Source organism: Botrytis fragariae, assembly GCF_013461495.1.
Source record: "Botrytis fragariae strain BVB16 chromosome Unknown tig00000101, whole genome shotgun sequence".
Taxonomy (NCBI): domain Eukaryota; kingdom Fungi; phylum Ascomycota; class Leotiomycetes; order Helotiales; family Sclerotiniaceae; genus Botrytis; species Botrytis fragariae.
Genome location: NW_023500996.1, coordinates 466,703 through 487,985, shown reverse-complemented (window position 1 = coordinate 487,985; position 21,283 = coordinate 466,703). Strand labels below are relative to the sequence as shown.

General features: G+C 43.4%; 6 protein-coding genes across 6 annotated transcripts; 5 read left to right on the top strand and 1 right to left on the bottom strand.

The window, feature by feature from the left end:
• Nucleotides 1–4,268: 4,268 nt before the first annotated feature.
• Nucleotides 4,269–6,443, top strand: Bfra_008785 (putative com1 regulatory protein; the record flags this gene model as incomplete). Its single annotated transcript, XM_037339142.1, has 3 exons — nucleotides 4,269–4,451; nucleotides 4,611–4,918; nucleotides 4,970–6,443. The coding sequence occupies 3 exons, from the start codon at nucleotides 4,269–4,271 to the stop codon at nucleotides 6,441–6,443; spliced, it is 1,965 nt and encodes a 654-aa protein (XP_037190708.1).
• A 1,962-nt stretch (nucleotides 6,444–8,405) lies between these two features.
• Bfra_008784 (putative dynein light chain protein) lies at nucleotides 8,406–9,103 on the bottom strand (the record flags this gene model as incomplete). The annotated part of the gene is made up of 7 exons (XM_037339141.1): nucleotides 8,406–8,470; nucleotides 8,526–8,595; nucleotides 8,660–8,686; nucleotides 8,742–8,776; nucleotides 8,863–8,896; nucleotides 8,952–8,974; nucleotides 9,064–9,103. The coding sequence occupies 7 exons, from the start codon at nucleotides 9,101–9,103 to the stop codon at nucleotides 8,406–8,408; spliced, it is 294 nt and encodes a 97-aa protein (XP_037190707.1).
• Nucleotides 9,104–9,791: 688 nt separating this feature from the next.
• Nucleotides 9,792–12,570, top strand: Bfra_008783 (putative multiple rna-binding domain-containing protein 1 protein; the record flags this gene model as incomplete). The annotated part of the gene is made up of 3 exons (XM_037339140.1): nucleotides 9,792–10,019; nucleotides 10,078–10,866; nucleotides 11,071–12,570. 3 exons carry the CDS (start codon nucleotides 9,792–9,794, stop codon nucleotides 12,568–12,570), a joined length of 2,517 nt encoding a protein of 838 aa, XP_037190706.1.
• Nucleotides 12,571–13,481: 911 nt separating this feature from the next.
• On the top strand, nucleotides 13,482–16,287 carry Bfra_008782 (putative transcription factor protein; the record flags this gene model as incomplete). Its single annotated transcript, XM_037339139.1, has 3 exons — nucleotides 13,482–13,902; nucleotides 13,951–14,166; nucleotides 14,216–16,287. The coding sequence occupies 3 exons, from the start codon at nucleotides 13,482–13,484 to the stop codon at nucleotides 16,285–16,287; spliced, it is 2,709 nt and encodes a 902-aa protein (XP_037190705.1).
• Nucleotides 16,288–17,032: 745 nt separating this feature from the next.
• Nucleotides 17,033–19,108, top strand: Bfra_008781 (uncharacterized protein; the record flags this gene model as incomplete). Its single annotated transcript, XM_037339138.1, has 4 exons — nucleotides 17,033–17,230; nucleotides 17,285–17,551; nucleotides 18,432–18,608; nucleotides 18,660–19,108. Exons 1-4 carry the CDS (start codon nucleotides 17,050–17,052, stop codon nucleotides 19,106–19,108), a joined length of 1,074 nt encoding a protein of 357 aa, XP_037190704.1. The 5' UTR covers nucleotides 17,033–17,049.
• A 1,123-nt stretch (nucleotides 19,109–20,231) lies between these two features.
• On the top strand, nucleotides 20,232–21,108 carry Bfra_008780 (putative uba domain-containing protein ucp14 protein; the record flags this gene model as incomplete). The annotated part of the gene is made up of 2 exons (XM_037339137.1): nucleotides 20,232–20,495; nucleotides 20,551–21,108. 2 exons carry the CDS (start codon nucleotides 20,232–20,234, stop codon nucleotides 21,106–21,108), a joined length of 822 nt encoding a protein of 273 aa, XP_037190703.1.
• Nucleotides 21,109–21,283: the final 175 nt, after the last annotated feature.

Below are 21,283 nucleotides of genomic sequence, written 5' to 3'. Positions count from 1 at the left end.
ACGTCAGCCATACTTTAATACTTTTCCAAGCCCCTCTTTTCCCGAAGGATCGTCTAATATCTCTTAAGGCAAGGTTTCGCGGGCTTGCTTTTCCGGAAACCCAGAAATCATCCAACTGAATCCAAATGATATACAATCATGTCAATGTTTCATGCTCTCGTAAACCGTGAAAAGTATATAAATTCAGTGAAATTCCCAAGCAACAAAATCAGAACCATTTGCTGAAAAAACATCCACCAACGTAACTTGTGCAACCTCTGTAGCACCAATACCATGGCACAAAAGTGGCTATTGACCTTTTAAATCAGTGAAAGAAGATAAACACCAATCGAGATGTGATCGCACCCCACTTTTGGTGGTGACAAACCTAGCAAGATGAACCCTTAAAAGGAAATAAAATGTGCCTAGTTAGTTGACGGTGGTACGGATATCTTGATACGTACATTTTCCCACCCAAACCACTCGAGCTATTCATTTTCTCCACGCGCTCTTGCAGAGAGAATGGGATTTTAGTCTTTCGCGAGGGTTACTAAATCGAACAAGGTATGACGGGCCGAGGCTTGGGAACATGGGTTAGGAGGAGGAGAGACAGGGATCTAATGAAGAAGTGAGTTCTGGAGACTGGAGCTGATGGATATAGAGGTTTACTGATGACCTGATGAACAGATGGATTATATCATATCATACTATCGTAAGTTTTGACATTGAAGCACGAGAAAAACGAAGAAGAGATGTTGGGTAACCGTAAGTTCGGATTGATAAGGTATCAAAACCTAACAGAGAGTGACTTTAGGTTATCCAGCCCCCAGCCAGCTGTAGGGCATTCTGCTGACGAATATAGTGTGGGTGACACCGCATAGTGCGAAAGAATGTTCTCTTGCATATGGGAACGTATGATGATGAATATTGCCCAAAGAGGTGACGGTGTGAGATTTTGGCGAATGGTTTTTGATTCATTAATTAGTGATTCATCAGAAATCGGAATACCACTCGCTCTAGAAGATTGAGAATGAAACCAAGTTATACAACCGTAAGGTTTGAAGAATTGACCCAAATGTACTTTCGGGTGAGTATGATGAAGAAACCCCGATTTAGACGAGAAAATGGAAAATCCGAAGAATCGTTGGCTGAGCCAAAGGGAAAGCAAGGTTGGGAAGTAATAAAAATTCGACTGGTTTAGATTTCAGATTCACTCGTGATGTGCTGCAGTTACCGGGGGCATTGAAAATCTTGACACTAAGATCAAGTACAGTAGACGGCTGACGAGATTCTACCCCTCATTCATCCTCAGATGAGAAGTTCGGATTGATTATTCTTTTCGGGATGTGACGTGACGCCGAGATGGAGAACATGCTGCTGCATTACTTAACATTTTAATATATTTGTCCCGAAGTACAAGACCTTGTGGGCACTTATTAGCTATTTGAGTTTCGTGCCGACCTACCTATAGTTTTGTGAAACCAGTACTGTCGTCGCTACGGAAAGTGTAAATGAAGGGGCAATTCTGCTGCATGCTTGAAAAAAAGGGTTCGAGTAGCGAATTTGCATCTGTAGGTACAAATACAGGAACGCTCTCGATTTATGCCACGCGCATTTACAGATATCACTATACTCTTATCAGAATTACCCGACGGAAATATTGAATCTAGTTCATAGTTGACAAATGCATCGATGGTGCATCTTTCACTGCCCTACTTGTTTTTTAGTGTAACGTTAGTTCAAAAATGCCAACGAGGTGCCCGGAAATGGTCCAGGTAGCACCAACACCAAATGTTCTCCATTTGAAACCTTTCTGGGCAAGACCGTCCGGGTATTTCTAGAGGGAATTTACCTGGGGCATCCAAATCGAAGCGGCATTTATAGGTTATGAAGTGGAGGTAAAATAAAGGATCGGAGTCGCCATCTAAATCATCTCGTTGTCTGCGACGGTTGTTCAGCAGGTCCAATAACAGGCAGGCCTGGGAGCAAAAGCCACTGCGAACGAATCGGGAGAATCCAATCCCTTCCTTGTCTTAGATGGATTTGCCGAACCTTGTATTCTGAAGAACTCGGGCCTTGAGTGGAAAAAAGTAGATTTCCACACCAGAACGTTAATGTTCGAGATGAATAATGCAATAAGACCAATTAATATACTCGTCCAACTTCATGGATATTATAAGATTTCAAATCGGAAAAGGAACCAGATACCCAGGCAATCTCATTGTATATTCCGGAGGTTTGATCTTCACAGGTGAATATCAGAGAATCATCCAAACTATCCTTGTTAAAAGCCAACGACAATTGGGATCTAGGGATCTGGAATCCTTGAATGCGAATCGTCCAAGTCAGGTACAGTTCGGCAGCATTGCAGTGCAGTCAGTGCAAACGATTTAAGATGGCTACCTTAACTTAAAATAAGTCCCAGGAACTCGAAAAAAGAAGAGCTGAAGGCTGTGTTCGTTGTCTTGGCCTGACACAGTAAGCGTAATCGTGGAATTCGGTACAAGATCTTACGGATTTTGAAAAGTGGCAGTCAGCAGGATCTCTGAAGCTCTTGTTCATCTCTTTCGGGCTCTTTGAAACAAGTATATCATATTCCAGCCGTCCCAATACATCCAGTTCGTACTTGATTCGAGCAAAGAGGGTTGAGAGCTTGTAGGAAAGATGGGTCAATGTAGATAATACCCGAAGATATGAGAGGGACTCAAAGATTCACGGATATTGTAGGGAGATAAACACCCGCAAAGACACAACAAGAGTGGAGCATTATTATCTTGAACTAAAGGCAACCTGCAATCTGAATAGCTGGACGACTTGAGCTTCGAAGGTGTGGTTTGAAAGGTCCCCGGGTATACATGTAGTAGATAGGTAGGTAGCTTCATTCTGTAATTTCTGTTGTACCAAAAGAGGGAAAAAGTAATACTCAATAGGGTTATCGAAAACTTTATATAAATAAAGTTTGGTTTCATGGTTCAGTGTGTGTTACCCTGTTTTTGCCACCAACAGGCGTTCTTCAATCATGAGTGTGGTTTGATGTTCGCCCTATGAGAATATTACTTGAAATGAATGAGTTGTAGCACAAGATTCGGTGAACAATTCACTGTCTTTCGTGTGTACCAAAAGAGCAAGGAGACGCCCCGACTATACCTACCTATATCACAATCATATCGGTGATATACGATGCATCCTTACTAAATGACCTTCCATACCTAAATGACATCCCTGTTCATGCTGCAACCAAGAACCCCAGTCGGTGAATCGTACGGGAGAATCATGTACGGAAGTACTAGGAAAGGTAGTGTAGAGAGGAAGCATGACTGGCTCTTGAGAGTGACTTAAATACCTACTGAATGACCTGAGAAGAAAGCAAGCAAGCAAGCAGGCAAACCAACCAGCCAGCCAGCCAGCCAGCCAGCCAGCCAGCAAGAACTTGCATAACGATAACAGCAACAATGAATGATAGATAATAATAGCATGTTCTCGATGAAAGAGCGGTAGGAAATAGATATAATCTTTTTGTTGTTCTACCCCCCTTTCTCCTTTCTAATTCTCCCTACCCTTTCTTCGTTTTTTCTCCATCTAAATATATGAGAAATCATACAATACGATCCAGTATTAGTATTCTCTTTATCTAGGTACTTGGGTAATACTTTTCTTACTTTCCAAATAAATCAAAAAAGAGGGTCTCACATTGTTCAGACAACCCAAACATCCACACAGATATATCCACGCTTTTCCAAATCATCCTTAGTAAATTTAGTTTGTGCACCTTGTGCACTTTACAGCGAATCAAAAAATGATCTGAGGTGGAGGCGAGTTATTCTAAATACCCATACAAGCCCATAACCCAGCCCAGCCAGACCCAGTTTAGCTTCTCCAACACAAAGGGCTGTTCTTGTCTCTCCGAACTTCCATACCGTAGAGATTCCTACGACTTCACTCTTCTTCTAACTTCATCACTTAATTGATCGTAAGGTTGATTCATTCATACCAGATAATTGTTACTGTTTTAATCTGTGTGTGATCGAAATTCAAATCGTTCATTGCAGATTGTTTAAAGATTCAGAGTGGTCAACATTTATTACCTATGAAATCATACTCATTCACCCTTTTCGCTGGTAGATGAACTTGTGATTCGACTTCATGCTGAACCTCATTTAAGAGCGATTCCTGGCCAGAGCCAGCAGAACGAGAGAGACCGAACATACTTTATATCCTCAAAATCTTACCTTTATACAAACAAAACCACCTTACTATTTCAACCCGAGTCGTTCAGTTAAATCCGCAAGATGTCTCCATCGTTAGATATACCCCAAGCCGGCTTGAGGCTGGAGAGTAATCCACCCTCTAACAAGTCTGCCACAAATGTTACACCTGCTATTGGCTTGACTTTGAGCAATTCAATGATCGAGGATATGATCAAATGTTATCAGAATAACAAACCCATAGAATTATCATTGGGTGGACATCCCGTAAGAGATCCTGCTCCCCTTGGCTTCAATGATTTTTGGTAGCCGAAAGTTTCCAGCGTACGGCACCAATTGTTCATGTTTGAGTATAATAACAATAGTATTTTGCTTGATTGTATGAACAGAAACAACTGCTGACTGATTTCCTTTTCTGCAAACTAGAATCTGATATATGGCAACAAATCTCACATCCTTTCCACTTACCACGATCCATTCCAATACGAAGTATTCCAGACTGCGAATTCCAACGATACGGACTCGGACAACTCGAATTCGTCAAAGCCACAGGTACTCAGTGAGCTTACCCTCGCCAACAAGAAGTTACTGGGGCCAGGTGCGCAACCTCGTTACAAGGCGGACAATATGAAGACGAGTAAGAAGCCTACTTCGACAACTGCAGGCGAGGATACAGCGTTGGAAAATTTGAGGGAATCGATGGCCACAGCCCAAGCGAAGAAAGATGGGAATACGTGAGTAGTAACTAGACTGTTGCAAGTGGACTAGGGAACTAATCTCAATAGTACAAAAATCATCAATCAACTCCCTGGAAAACGAGGAGCCTCTAAGGTCACGAACAAATCGAAGTTTCTAGGCAAGGGGCTCGGAAACGATGCAACCAAATCGATGCCAGTCAGTCCCGCCCTTTCTGGATTAGGAAGCCCAGCTCTAGGTGCGACTAAGTCTCTTTCCCAGCAACAAGCCGAGAATGCCAAGAGTAGTAGGAAACCTGTAGTCCACCTACTAGCCCTCGAACCAATGTCTGAGAAGGAACTCAACAATCGAATTCCTGGTCCGAAAGATGACCTCAAGCAAGCAATTGCGAAAGTGGGAGACCTCAATGCATCGACTGGGAAATGGGAACTCCGCAAAAATTACTACAAAGAGCTCGACGTATTCAACTTCAAATATGGAAGCGATGCCGAACGTCAGAGAGCAATTGATAATGCGGTTAAGATTTTCGATAAGATGAGGTTGGGCTTATCGGAACCTGAGTGGGAAAAGCTCTTGCCCAAATCGGAGCGAGGTACTGGAAAGTCCCTTAGTAAAGTACAAGCTTCAATTACCAATAGCGCTGCCGCGAAATTAAAATCCAACGACGAGGAAGACGTATTTGGCGATAAAATGGCTTCAAAGGTCAAGACTGAGACTACAACCAAATCAACTTCAGGACCTCCAACAACTAAGCCCAAGAAACTTAGCGAGAAAGAAGCTCAGGCCAAAAGATTACTTTCTAAGAATCCTCCAAAAACAGCAGCAGCCACTATGAAGTCGAAGGCCGTGAAGAAGGAAGCTGAAAAGCCAAAAGCATCAGCGGCAAAGCCTCTATCTTCCCAATATGTTGTCGAATCCGACGAAGAAGAAGTTCCAATCAAGAAGCCTCAAGTTACCAAGGCCCCAGTCAAGAAGGAAAATGCCAACAGCAAACGAGGTCGCAACGAAGAAATGGACTCCAGCGATTCGAGCTTACCTTTGAGTAAGAAGGTCAAGAAGGATACTACCAATTCACATCGAGTCTCAGATGCTAGTCAGTCATCTCGTCCAAGCTCCAATTCTACGACTTCATCTTCAAATTCTTTCAAAGGCAAAGCAAACTCGCCACAAAAATCATCACCTTTAGCTTCCTCACCACCGACCAATGCATCGGATTTTGGAAATACATCTTCTGGTGGTCGATCATCGACATCTACTTCGCCTGCGAACCATCATACTTTGTCCAACACTCGCAACAATCGATCACCTATTCACAAACGCCACCAGAAGTCATCCAGTGTTGCCTCATCAGTCTCATCTACCGATAGTACCCGTCGTTTGAGACCTGGTGTATTGGACTTGGCCGAAAACTACAAGAGATTTTACCCTATCTATCTCAAGCTTCATAATGAATTGGCAACATCAAAGGTCAAGAATCCCTCGGAGGAAGAGAAGCTTCTCGCAATGCATGAGCGCCTTAGCGACTTGAAGAAACAGATTTTGGAGGGGATCATCGAAGAATAAAAGGCTCTGCTCCGCTTCTCACTTTACACGACTGAAGCGGTCTTGATTATGTCGCTACATATGCGATAATTATCAACACAAAATGACGGCTTTTACTGCAACTAAATCATCCATTTACTGCACACACACACACACACACACACACACACACTATACACGACAGATGAAGCGGAAGGCTTCTCAATTTCTCTCTGATTTCTGCATATGGAGTAACACGGGCATTTACCACGGCAGGCAAAACCGAATACTTTCTATTTCATTTTGCTTTCTTGTTTTCACAAAATTTGAGATTTTTTTACTTCTCCGTGGATGGAGCTTCGACTAAATACCCTTTGGGAATGGACACGGAATGGATTCGGCGTCTTTTTTCTTTTCTTCATTTTTTCTATCTCTGAAAGTCTATTTGCTCCATTGAATCAAAAGGAGTTTCTGGGTAATCTGGCTTATGGGATATGCCTCAGGATGGGAATGCGTAATGCGGATATATAAGTTTGGGGATAGGCATTTGGGACTGGGTTTGGAATTTGGTAGGGGATGAATGGACGGAGAATTTCATATTGCTGAACGAAGGGAGGATGATTGATATGCGGTTACTGCACATATGGGGATTGCACTTGTGGAGATGGAGATGAAAGACAAGATACAGATGATTATGGGGAGTAATTACATATGCCATAGAGAGAGATAGGGGGAGAGAGAGAAGTGGATTTCGGGATGCAAATCCTTATAGCTGAAGCCAAAATCAGAACACAGATCAAATTTGATAATCTATGGTGGTTGGCATGTGAATGCTTATGTGACGTAAAGAAATCTTGCTTTACAACACAACTTAACAATGAATACGCTGATCGAGGGAAAGTGGGGTGGAAGGAAGATCACGGAGGAGATGGGTAAGCGTGCAGATATTATGGAAGACCTAGTATGATGTAACTGTGAGGGAAAAGAAAAAAGTGGAATGATGAGCTGATATTGCAACACACGTCGTAGATTCCTATACCCAATCACACTAATCATCTACCCAGTAGCTCCATATATTTGTATTTGATTTCACATCGCTGAATTGAGTATGAATGTACTGGAGTCAAATGCATTCAAGTCAATCCGGGAGGGGTATTGGAGTTACCTACATCCGTACCTACATATCAAGATGTGTCGTTAAGATATTCAAGCGAATACCGATAGACGGGTACCGACGGACCGGTATCGGTATTGCGTTGCAGCTGAGTCTTGGAGCTGGGGGTTTGTTGGAGCTTGGTTGGAGCTGAGGTTGGAATGCAACGGTTGTGTTGGTTTCTGGTTGGGTTTTGCTTGGGATGGGTGGTATACGAGGCGCTTACGCCTATTTTGATCAGGGGGGGTTTGACTCTCAATTGTGAAAGTCACATGGATGTGTAGGGATGTGTGGGCTTTGAGAGGCCATAGAAACCGGGGTTAGAAGTGCAAAGTTTGGATTTGGAGTTTGTAAGGAACAGGCAATGGGGTATGATAGGAAGGCCTGCATCGATTGAACTGAGTTGGGCTAGGGCGGAAGTTGGCTGTGGTTGCTTAAAGTGTCCCGAGAGACATTCTATGACCAGAACACAATGGCACTTGACGACATGTTATACCCCTACCAATAATACACTCTGCCTCGCACTTGGAAGACATCAGAGTTTGAAAGGTCATCATTTCGACGGTTGGCAGACAATGAGCTTCACGGCGGATTATTCGGCGATCAGCGAGAGCCGCACACCGCAAATTGCACACACAATTGGTAAGAAATCTGATTAAATTTCTCCTGATACCATAACATATCCGACAATTGAAAAAACAAACGCCAGGGCCAATTTGTGACGTCCTTTCCTAAACACCGCTTCATCTCATTACTGATTGTCCTCTTTTAAATTTTCTGCATTGTTACATTGAAACCTTTCTCAAAAAAGTAAGAGCTGTTCGTGCCGTTTGTGGGCGAAAACGAAACGTTTATTGGGTCTTGAAGAGGAGAATCGCACAGTGGCCGAGATAGAAGTAGATGAAGTGTTTTGTTTCTGCGAAAAAGTCAGATAGGAGAAACAACTATTTTGAGGCTCAAGAGTCAAATACCATGGGTGACAAATGATCCAAAATTTCGACCGACGATACAATGCCATGTTGGACCTCGTTTCTCATCAAACTAACAATGCAATTTAGTATCTCGTCCATTGTTTGCTACATCGGCGTGAGCTGCAAATACGTACAGCTTTCTTGATATATTGTGCGATATCCTATGGTAGATCATATTAGCACATGAAAAGGGGGTCGAACCAAAAAATATCTTACTTTCTCAACCGAATGTTTAGCCATAGCTTGTCGACCTGTATATTCCATTAGAATCGTGTGGATATATTCATACCGCCCCCGTTGTAGTCCACTGGCATCGCATCGATAGGATAAGACATACAAACTTCGATAGCCTCGTCTGACATGTCGTCGCTCTGTTAAATATTTAGTTGCCGTCGCAGATCATCGCAGAGAGTGTTATGAGCGCACCATGTCGACCGACTTAATCTGAGCTGTAGTGCATCATAGTTAGCTAGTATACTACCAAAAACTCCCTGGAGCGGCTGAACAGAAGTTGTGAAAAGTCAGGACTTGTACATACCTGCCAGGGACTCTTCAGCTGGTTGTTGAGGGGCTGCCATTTTGTTTATTTAAATGTTATGCGTGTTGATCTGATTTTCTTAACGTGTAATTGCAATGCTTGTAGAGTTATCGAAATAGGGAATTGTCTCTTCTAGAATACAATCGGAAGTTGTGGAGAAAGGAGGAAGAGAGAAAGGCTGATAATTTAGCCGAAGTTTTGCAATGCAAGTGAGTAATAAGTAGTATTGCAGCGATCCAAAGACTAGGCTATCTATTGACAAGATCTGGCTCACGATAAATTTATCACAAATGGTGAGAGCAGAGGATAAGATCTTGGAGTTGGATAACAAATGTTGATGTAGAGCTACAGTTCAATTTACTGGAATCGATTGTAGGGAAGTTGCTGCTTTTCAATTTTTGAATGATGATGGCCATATTTGTCAATACCCAGTACGTCGTTCCTACTGGTTGTACCTATGTCTAGATTTCGTTGCGGATTTTCTTGCATCAAATGTTGAGCACGGCTCACCTTGCGGCACTTCTCAATTAAGCTCAAGGCTAAGGAAAAATATGCTAGAGTAGCTCCGCTGCGGATATCCTTCCTAGGAAAAAAATATTTTGATAATCGAACATTCTCATTTCTTAACCTTCGGAAACGTAACTCTGCGCCGTCATACTTCATCACATCAAACCAATGCTCTGATACACTACGACGAACACAACTGCTTACAATATCCACAATTCAATATGGCTTCTTCTCGTATATTCATCAAGGGACTTCCTCCAAACATCACTGAGGATGAGTTCAAAACGCATTTTGGTGCGAAGCAAGAAATCACAGATGCAAAATTGATCTCTCACCGACGAATTGGGTATATTGGATACAAAACACCAGAAGAAGCTGCAAAAGCAGTCAAATACTTCAACAAATCATTCGTACGAATGTCAAAAATCGGCGTGGAGATTGCCAGACCTGTAAGTGATCCCGAGAAAAACATCAAATTGCGAAGAAATTGTACTGAGATCGAAAAAGATATCAGATGCATCTTTGCCTGTATCGAGGAAAGCACAACGTGAACAAGAACGGGAAAATAACAAGCTGCGGCAACTGAAGCAAGAGGCGGATGCAAAAGTTTCTGAGAGCCTGAATACTGGAACCAAGCGGAAACGAAGCGATGTCGATGTTGCAGATCCCAAGCTACAGGAATTTTTGGAGGTCATGCAACCGGCCTCGAAATCGAACGCGAATATGTGGAAAGCTGGGACCATGGATGCTGATATGGAGGAACCGCCAACGAAGTTACAGGCCATTGAAGTGCCAGAGGAAGAAAGCGACGACGAATATCAGTCCGTACCTAGTAAGGCTAAGAAGGCTCCTGCAAACGCCATCGAATCAAAAGCGCCTGTTGCACCGATTCCTTCGACTATTGTTGCCGACAGTGCCAACCAAGCGGATGAGGCGATGGTCGATGCACCTTCCAATGATGTTGAAGCCACGGATGATGATTGGTTGAGGAGTCATACGAATCGTCTATTAGATATAGTGGACCCGGAAGATATTATTCCCAAAACGCAAAACTTAAACGTCAAGGATGTTGAAGAGGTGGCTGCAGGAGAAACAGAACCCAATACAACAGTTGAAGCTACGGTTGTCGACGAAGCACAAGTCGTCGAAGAACAGACGGAGAATTCACCTTCAGAACTGGATGCGACGCTTGAAACGATAAAAGCCAGTGGACGACTGTTCGTGCGAAACTTACCATACAGCGCAACAGAGGATGACCTGCGGAAGCACTTTGAACAATACGGAACTTTAGAAGAGGTGAGCAACGAAACTTGTTGGCATGTTTTCTTTTCCTCCCAGCTTTATGATGAATATCCAGATAGGGACAGCTTATGCTGTAAAGCATGTGATGTGAACTGGACGAATATTTTAGTAGATGCTTCGTGTTTTCTGAAAGCTACCATCAGCCATTTTTTGTCTGTTTTGAATTGTTTTAGTGGAGCTCACTGACCAAACATTTAGATACACTTACCAGTAGACGCCAAAGGTGCCAGTAAAGGATTTGTTCTTGTGCAATACACAGATCCAAATGCTGCTGCTGAAGCATATCATAATGTCGATGGCGAGCCTTTCCAAGGAAGGTTACTGCACATATTACCTGCTGCAGCTAAACGAGACAACAAGCTAGACGAGTTTGCGATAGCAAAGCTTCCCTTGAAGAAGCAAAGACTTCTCAAGAAGAAGGCCGATTCTTCCTCTAGCACATTTAATTGGAACTCTTTGTATATGAATCAAGATGCAGTCAATTCATCGGTGGCTGAACGTTTGGGGGTATCGAAATCCGAGCTTCTTGACCCAACTTCGGCAGATGCTGGAGTCAAGCAAGCCATTGCTGAGACTTCGGTCATCCAAGAAACTAAGTCGTACTTTGCGAATAATGGAGTTGATCTTGATGCGTTCAAGAAACGTGAGCGTGGCGATACAGCTATTTTAGTCAAAAACTTCACCTATGGCATGACTCTAGAAGAACTTCGGAAGATGTTCGAAGAATTTGGTCAGGTCATTCGTGTTCTCATGCCCCCGACTGGTACGATCGCAATTGTTGAATTCGCACAGCCAACACACGCAAGAGCAGCATTTGCAAGCCTTGCATATCGACGTATGAAGGATACTGTACTATTCCTTGAAAAGGCGCCCAAGGACCTTTTCACAGGACCTCCGCCTGCTCAACCGGTGGCAACAATTAACAGGAATGCGGACAATGCAGCAGATCCTAAATTATCAACATCTGATCTGCTCGAAAGAGATAGTGGCGTTGAAAATGTGGATACAACTACATTATTTGTCCGTAATCTTAACTTCAGCACTACCAGTCAACGTCTCACGGAAATTTTCAAGCCCCTTGATGGCTTTTTATCGGCACGCGTTAATACAAAGACGGATCCAAAGAAACCTGGGCAAGTTCTTAGTATGGGTTTTGGCTTCATCGAATTCAGAACTAAGTCCCAAGCACAGGCGGCAATCAAAGCAATGGATGGATACACACTTGACAATCATAAATTGCTGGTTAAGGCTTCGCACAAAGGAGCTGATGCTGCCGAGGAGAAAAGGAAAGAGGATAGAGCTAAGAAGTTGGCAGGCAAACGTACAAAACTCATTGTCAAGAATTTACCGTTCGAAGCTTCTAAATCGGATATTCGAAAACTATTTGGTACGTATGGACAGCTTCGATCGGTGCGCATGCCCAAGAAATTCGACCACTCAACACGTGGTTTCGCTTTTGCAGACTTCATTACGGCTCGTGAAGCGGAGAATGCACTAGAGGCTCTCAAGGATACCCATCTTCTTGGCCGTCGTCTGGTAATCGACTTCGCTTCCGAAGAAACTGTTGACGCAGAAGAAGAGATTGAAAAGATGCAGAAGAAAGTCGGATCTCAAGTCAACAAAGTTGCCTTGCAAAATCTTACCGGGGGAGGTCGCAAAAAATTCAATATTGAAGGCAACGATGCGGATCTGGATTGAGGAAACTTATTGTAGGTATTTATCAATAATTCGAATATTCTACTAAGATCAAATTCCCTGGATATATTGTTCGCAAAAATGGCAAGCGTCTATCTCCCTTGCCGAAGCTATATACAAACACTTCAATGGCACCCCTGCACAGGCAACCCTCGATTGAAACCCTTTCACAATTGAATGGAAGGGAAACTATTTACTTGAATCTAATTATTGGTGGTCCGATATTCAGCACTATAGGGATTGTTTGTTGCAGTAAGTTTGAAGGTACTTTTTAAGATCATTTCGTCATCTCATCAAGTTCTCTCCGCCCTCGATGGGCGCCATACAAAGATAAGGATTACCATCATTGTATGTAATGAACATTTACCTCCCCTTTGCTATTTTGCTTGGAGTGTTCATCAAAATTATACTCGTAGGCTCTAGAATATTGGTGCTGAGGAAATTGCATGCTCGCGCAAATGAAGCATTCCTCACGTTGTTGTGACTTTCTCCCCGCAACCTGATTTCCTTACGTCTGTGAGATCAGAGGTGGGGCTATTTTGGTCTTTGAGCTCTGTAAGCTTTGTGGCGTTTGCAAACGTTTACCTGAGCTATCAATGAAGGTAGATCTGGCTGATCCCCATCGAAACAGCCCTGCATCCTAGCCATATACATTCAATCTACTTCGCTTCCTTAATAAGCCGTCAGGGCATCTCCTACTTCATTCTTAATCTGTTGACATTCCCTTGTGCAACTTCCTTCTAAGCTTTCCACTGCCATTCCTCCAAACATTTTTTACTGTAATCTTGATTCTTCGTCGCGCAAATACGCATTTTTTATACACAGCCTACCTCGAATTCGGGTGCAAATGCTTCACTGACTGGAATTTCGAACCCGTCGAAGCATTCTCGAACCTAAGTTACACCATCTAGTCGATGGAAGATCCTCGTAATATTTTACCATCAGGATACACATCGCAACAGCTTCAACTGGACGATTCCAGTGGGCTGTCAAGGCTCAAAGAGCCTCTTTCGGATTCTGCAGGTAACGCTCAGCTTCACGACCTGGCGTCGGAAAGCTTATATCATGATAACAAGAGGCATCACATGAGACGTCAAGAAAGGTCAATGTATTCTATGCCTACTCTGCCATCGCAGCCTCTGCGCCTGCCCGCCGGCAATACCTTGGAACTTCGAAAGCGGCACAACCGGCAACAACGTTTCAATAGACATAGTAACCGCAACCCTATAGTTGATTCGCCTCAGTATCAAGCATACCGAGCTCGAGCGAATCGGGACGGAAATACCCAAGGTGACTCGAAGTGGCCGGTTGTTCTTGAGGATGCATTTCTTGATGGTTAGTAGAGTTATCGTCAATTTGAAATAGCAACTGACAAATCCTAAGCTCTTCTTGCCATTCCTTATATGGGAAGACGGAAATTTTCTTTCAGGGGTAAGCCTCATGGTCGGAATGAGCTCATCAAGGAATATCTTTGGATAGCATACAAGAATACACTTCCTCCGGGGCAGCGTCCGGATCCAACTATGATGCGTACAAGGAAGCAGGTCTCTAGTCACATTCAGGTTCTGAAAGGGTTCCTAACTCCTCATCCTGCACTATGTGAGAAGTCTATAGCGAGATGTCTGAAATGTAGTCTAACGCTTCTTAGATCAGCGTCTCTTTCCTCCGAATAAGGGTCCTAAGAATGGTTTCGAGGATTCATTTAAAAAGGACCCTACACTTATAGCACTCTCGCAAGGTCGGCTACCTAGTAAACGCCACGATCAATATGATGCACTCAATCAAATAATACTCAGTAATCATCATCCTATGAAGCCTGCTGCTTTTTGGTTGCTCATGACACCATTTGCTGTACCAAATGAACGAAACGGGGTCATGAAAACCGAACAAGATCTTCGAAGAGATGGTCTAGTACTCCATAGATACTCGGGTTTGTCGTCATCGAAGCCCCGCGGAAGTCTCGAATCAATCCTTCACTGGCGACAAAAGTTCCCTCACTTGGCACAATTGCATTCTACAAACGATCTGAACTGTGATATCATTCATATGGATGTGTCGTTGGATCTAATGAAAACTCACGCTCCGGATAATAGTGAGCTGTTGACTCGCATGGAGGTGTCCATACCTGGCAAGGATTTTGCTGGGTCTAATTGGCAGTCTGTAACGAGTTTAATTAAACCCGCGGATTTATACGGTGACCCTGTCAGAGATCCTGTGTTAGAAGGCACGGCGTTGCCAATGACTGTCCTTGGAATGTCTGACAGCGAGACCCGAATCAAAGTCGCCATACCTGCTGAGACTTGGGCATACACATTCACGCAACTCATGAACCTTCATTTTGAGATTGAAAAGAAACGTCTTCCACAATCGTATGGTGGGAATGGGTTAAGTCATTCTTCAAACTCTATTCGGGGATACGTTGATCAAATTTCAATGTATCAAGAACTACAGTCTTCAGCCGGGGAACGAATGCCATTTATCCGGCGAGCCATTCTTATCTGGACATTTCATAAAGCTCGTATTGGAGAGGGAAATGATACCACCTGGCGATATGTCGACCCCGCTCCACCACGCCACATGTGCATGTCACCACCGCCACACCCTCACCAGAATCTTCCCAATCTCGAACACTTTAATTCCTGGCCAGAATCACCTCTTCATCTCCAGCAACCTAATCTTCTTGACTCCTTTGTTCAGGGCCTTGCTACACCTCCGCACACAGCTAGTCTTCAATCTCCCTTCGATACAGCGGGCTATACATATCCTGCTCAGCATTACGACATGTCTAACGAGAACATTAGTTTCGTGTCTCATGCAACTGTCGACAGCGAATCAACACTAGTAAACGAAACCGATCCTACGAATCAAATCGATAATTTCATAAACAATTCCGCAGGGGTTAATATGGGAGCTTATGGGGATATGAGCGGCCATTATTATGGCCATATACCTGTCAATACTGTCAATGCTAATGAATCCTTCGACGCGGATCCTGCGTGGGCAAATTATTCCGTGCCGGCTAGTACCCCTTGGGAACAAAGTGAGGAAAATAAGGGGTTGGCTTGGCCAGATACAAGTACACATATTGAACCTTCCAATAAACACGCTTGGAACAATGATACACAAGAGGAGAAACAAACACAGAGCACATGGAATGGAGATGATATTGATGTCAATGGTGTAAGTGTTGACGGGAGGGACAACATGACGGGTAAACATGCGAATGAGATGCCTTGGTCAGATGTGGTGATGAGTAGTAGTCCCAACAAACAAAATGGAAATGAATATATTGAGAGTAACATTGAGTCAAAATTGTTACCATGGATTGAGCAGGCCACTGCAGAAGAAGAAGCACAGGCACAAGCTAGGAGAAATGCGGTGGACTACGGGAACGGTGTTGAAGCTGTGGATGTGAGTGCGGGTGTTGGTACAGATATTGGAGTTGATGTTTCCGGTGTGGAAGTGCAGATGGAAGAGGAAATTTCCCCAGAGGATGTCAGTGAGCGTGAAGATAACATTACAAAAGAGGAACAATTCGAGCATCACGATCACGATACGTATAGGGATCATCATGTGCATCATGGACACCATCAGCACGACCAATTGGAGCAAACAGAATGGCCACGTAACGACGAAATTAATAGCGCTGGGGTCAACGTCGGACATTCTAATGGATACGATTTCGAACATTTGGAAGAGAGCGTATCGGTAAAATCCTAACTCTAAAATGATTCAGCATCATGCTGTCCAATTTTTTGTAACAAAAATGTTCATTTGGAACTTCCTTTTTTTTCTCTCGGGCAGGCAGTGGTTTGAGTCGGTTTGTTGCAATGTGGAAACTTTTTTCTTGGGATCTAGCTTTTTTCGAGTTCATTCATTCACTTACTTACTTCTATCTACAAATAGTTTTTAATATCCATTTATTCATTTGCTTCCACTTGCTTTCGTTGATGCATGATAAAAAATTCAATTTTGAATGTAATTTCCTGGACTCGTCCGTATTTGGTGAGGCCAGGAGGTTGCTTTGAGGTGAGGTTTGGAAGGGGCGTGTATTGCCTTGCTTGGTGTTGCTGACCTCGCTTCGGTTGGGTTTACTTATTATCCCTTTACCTGGAGTGATTATCGTTAGTCCACCTTGTAGAATTAACTCTTTTGGTGGGCAATTGAGTGTTTGGTTCCGGCAATGCTCATAACGAGGTGAGATGTGTTAGGGTGATAAATTTGTGTATAATATGATATTTTCTACTCTGGTTCTACCTTCAAGGCGAGGTCGAAATATCTGAAATTGTTTCTCACAATCGGGAAGGGGCAGACTTCAATTGAACATGCAGGTGCAGCCTATTCATACTATCATATACTTTCCACGAGTTTATCTTCTCCCAATGACAACAACGTCGACCATAAATCCCTCCTCAATATATTCCAAACCACAAACTTACGCATCAATAACTGTATCAATTCACAGACAAACATTTCTTCGCAATGGACGTACAAATCTTCCTTAAAGTCCTTTGCGACAAAGGCACCCGCCCACCATTCAACTATTCCGAAAGGTATATTCGAAACACATTCTTTGTTTACATCGAAGAGGGAAATCGCCTTGAAGGAGCTTCGTTAGAACAAGAAGCCGAGGCAGTAAGTCTCTGGACTTGGGAAGATTTGTGTAAGTGTCTGAGGCGATGGAGATGTGAGGTTATAAGCTTAATTGATGATACAGTCGGAAAAGAACCGTATCCGGAACCGACATGGTTGGCTAAGAGGGGACGTCGTTCCTCTGGACCGAAGCTGGAAAAGAAGACCGGCATGCCATCTTCTGTCGCTGTGCCGAGGAATCCTTCGTGGATGTCGAGGGTAGAGGTTTTGAAGACTGGGATGGGTGTATGGCATTATTTGGGCCTTGTGAGTATGGGAGTGCTTTTGGGTGGAATTTCTAGAAGTTCTCGTGTGAGAGGTTTCGTTGGTCAGTGGGTTAATTGGGGATTTGGTAGATAGGATGTGAATGGGCATTCTTTTAATGGATGAAGAGTTGTTTTATAATAGTCGGGTGGAAATACGCAGGCTTTGGATTGAATCGAGAACTGATGGCTTGAATCTCGTAGTTTTAGGTGGATACTGTGAGAGAGTCGACGTTTTTGTATGAGTTCAGATGTTACTATGCTCTATAGCGTGGTTCAACCAGCGTTCAAGTGTGTATCAGGTAGAATCGGAGGATCGTGTCGGCTGTTCAAAAAGTAGTATTAGACTAGTTACAGCATCCCATTAAAGAAATAGCAGGCATTTCTTCGCTATATCATTACTCTGATATCTGCTATACATGTGCTTGCATAATCTCTATGTGCTCTTTCTTCTCAAAATTATTCCAAAAGAGAAACCATCCGCCTATATAGATACGTATTCACCGGTAGTCAGCTCCTTAATCAGACACCTCATCGAGCCGCCAAGGCGCAATTTTTCAACCACTACATCGGCCCCATTTTTGTTTGGTAGACTGCTTTATTCGTCATGATTCATGGCAGTCATATCCACGAATCGTGATTCGCAGCTGTACAATTAGAATCTCGTATTAAAGCGACTCCTCTAGGCAACATGTTGTTACCGTTCTGAATTTTGCTTCTTCTTTTTCTTTGTGTGGACGCGAAAGGTGAGAGGAAGCGAGATTTGTGATTGGAACGGCTCTCCCGCCAGCATTCATGTACCCATTCTGAACATTTGAATCCAACTCTCTAACTTCCAAAGGTGAATTGATCGCTTGAGGCTGGATTTTACTTTTGCACACTACAAAACTTCTCAACTTTTCACATCAAACAATTCAAACCCCAAGATCACAAACTCATTAATCGACTATCGATCTATCACAATGGAAGTCTACAAAAGTGTTTACAATTTGATGCTCTCCAAGGCAATCAGCTACGGCTATGTTGAACAACAAGTCCTTGCTATCCTAACTGAAAGTCATGATCGGGTCGAACTGAGCATGTTCAAAAATATTCCAGATGCCGAGAGATATTGGATGGCAGAGCGATGGACCTGGGAGACACTTTGTTAGTATTTCTTGCTCGATCAAGTGAGTGAAGATACTAATGTTTTCGCAGTTGCCGATGAGTTGGCTGAATTTCCAGGAGAGAAACCCGAATGGAAGAGAGTGACCAATTATTTGAAGCACAAATCACCCGTGGCTGGGGAAACACCGGAAAACGCTCAAGTCGAAGCCAGTGATTCATCCACATCGCCAAATCCCAAACTTAGAAATTGCCTTGCTACGCGACCACAGATCCTGGGCGACAAGACCTCTGAAGTTAAAGCTTCTGTGCCAAAAAGAATTATTTGCGTCGATGCATCTCCCGAGGTATCTAGCGGCAAGCAAGCTCCAAAATCAGCAACCAAACTGCCATCAACTTCACCAACATCGTCTCCATCAGAGAGGGAGTCAAACAAACGACAGAAGCTCATAGAAAACTCTGAACTCGCCAATAAGAAGGATCCCAATCTTCCCGGAGGAATCTCAACCACAGACTCTCCACTTACTGATCGAAAACGCTAGAGGAAAGCGCCAGCCCCTAAAAGTAACAGAACATCGGAGACCGATGTGCAAGAAGTTCGGTGCACTTCAACCATTCAGGGAACTATTTCGAGGACGTAACTGAGGATGGGACTGAGGGTAATTTAGCAAGTGAGTATCAATGGAAGATTGATTGGGGAGAGGTTTTCATTTCGATCTACTCTTTGTTTGACGGGGAGTAAATGATATCGGGTACGCATCGGGCGATCATGGAGTCACTTGACTTATATTAATGCAATTGATTGGATCACAAGAGTTCATGGCATCGATATCACAGTGCTAAATGACAAAAGAGTCTAGAGACTGGTCATTTAGACCTTAGCATATGTAATGCGCAGACTTATACAGATATAGGATAAGACTGCTTCCTGCGTTGAAGAGAACACTGCCTTCCGTTTGTGCCAAGTAGTGTGTCCCTTTGCTCAATATGGATGCATTCATAACGGCGAGCTTGTGAGACCGATGTAAAGGAACAATTCATCTGGTGTTTGATAATACATGCGTTATCTAGAATAACAATAGTTCCATCACTAGATCATGTAATAATATTTTGAGCTTTTGTGAGGATCCAGAGACGAGCTAGCTATCTCCTACTTGAAGGTATGCAATCGGGCACTCCGCACGTTGAGTTTGTATCAAACGTCAAGAAGTCCGCCGAGGATGACGACCAATTCGAACTCGTTTTGGTGTGCGGATCTTATGTGTTTGGCAAAACTTACCGAGGGCGAACATGGAGTTCGTGTTGAACAAGAGATCAATAACTGGATACATTTCCAACCATACTTACAACCCATTTTAAGAAAATCTGAAAAGAAAAATGGACATCACAGGTTGGTAATTTGGGGGCAGTCAAAGGAAGCGAAGGGGGTGTCATTAGTGATTGCACATGCCACGAGTCACCCTTGTAACAATTAGTGGACACTGCAACTAAGGCCACTCCGCTTTAATTCTTTCATCATCATAAGGCTGAAAAGGCCAATCTGGCATTTGCTTTCAAACTTCAGTGCATTGTTCAAATTCGATGTTCGACGACCGAATTGCGACACAATCAGCAATTTAAGTGGAACACTACCTAGAGCTTCGAAATTCCGATCTGAACGTCGCTATGCTCTCTACCGGATTCACAGATGTGCCAGTAACGCGCAGCCTTGTCTATGGGGTTGTCGTAACCTCACTCCTCGCCAGTATCACAGATTCCAAGCATTTTTTCTATATACAAGCGGATCCTCATCTGCTACGATACCATCAACTATGGCGGATGCTCAGTTATCAATTATGCTATACCAATTCAACAGAAGTATTCTTTGGTGCGATAACATACTATAACATGAGAGTGGTGGAAAGATTATGGGGATCTCGTAGATTTGCTGTGAGTGGCTCATTCTTCTATCTTACGTGAATTTCTGCTGAAAATAAGCTTCTAGTCTTTCTTGATATTATCGTTCTGCTTCACCTCGATCATATCGCCAATCTTGCTCATCCTTCTACGACCCCTTTCCCTCTACGCGATAAATTACCTACCCGCAGGACCAACGGCTCTTATATTTGCTATTCTAGCCCAATATCATGCCGTTATTCCGCATCAATATAAATACAAAGTTGCAGCTACCTCTGCACCTATGATCGAGGAGAACTTCGTAGGAGTTACATTCTCGGATAAATCATATATATATCTCCCCGCTATCCAACTGGGTCTTTCCCAATTTCCGGGCTCACTGATATCTGCTATGGTTGGCTGGATTATTGGTTATTGCTGGCGAAACGATGTGCTACCTACAGCTCTCACGCGATGGAGATTACCAGGTTGGATGGTGGGCGTTCAGGTCAAGAAGAGAAGTGAAGGATTTGAAGGAATGAGGAGGAGATTGGAGGGAGAAAATACAGCAGCTGCTACCGGATCGGATGGTCAGTCGGGCGGAGAAGTTGGGAGAAGGAGAACTCTGGCGAATCAATTTATTGACCAATTTAGAGGGGCGCCATGATGCTCTGTTTAATTTAAAAAATCTTGATGAATTTACATTACATCCATTCATGCTTCAAGGATATTCGAACTACCGTCAAGCTGTTGATAAGCAGATCACAAAAATCTGTGACCCATCATATGCTCCCGTCTGTGCAGCTTCAACCAAAAGCTTGATATTGACCATTAGCAGGGCT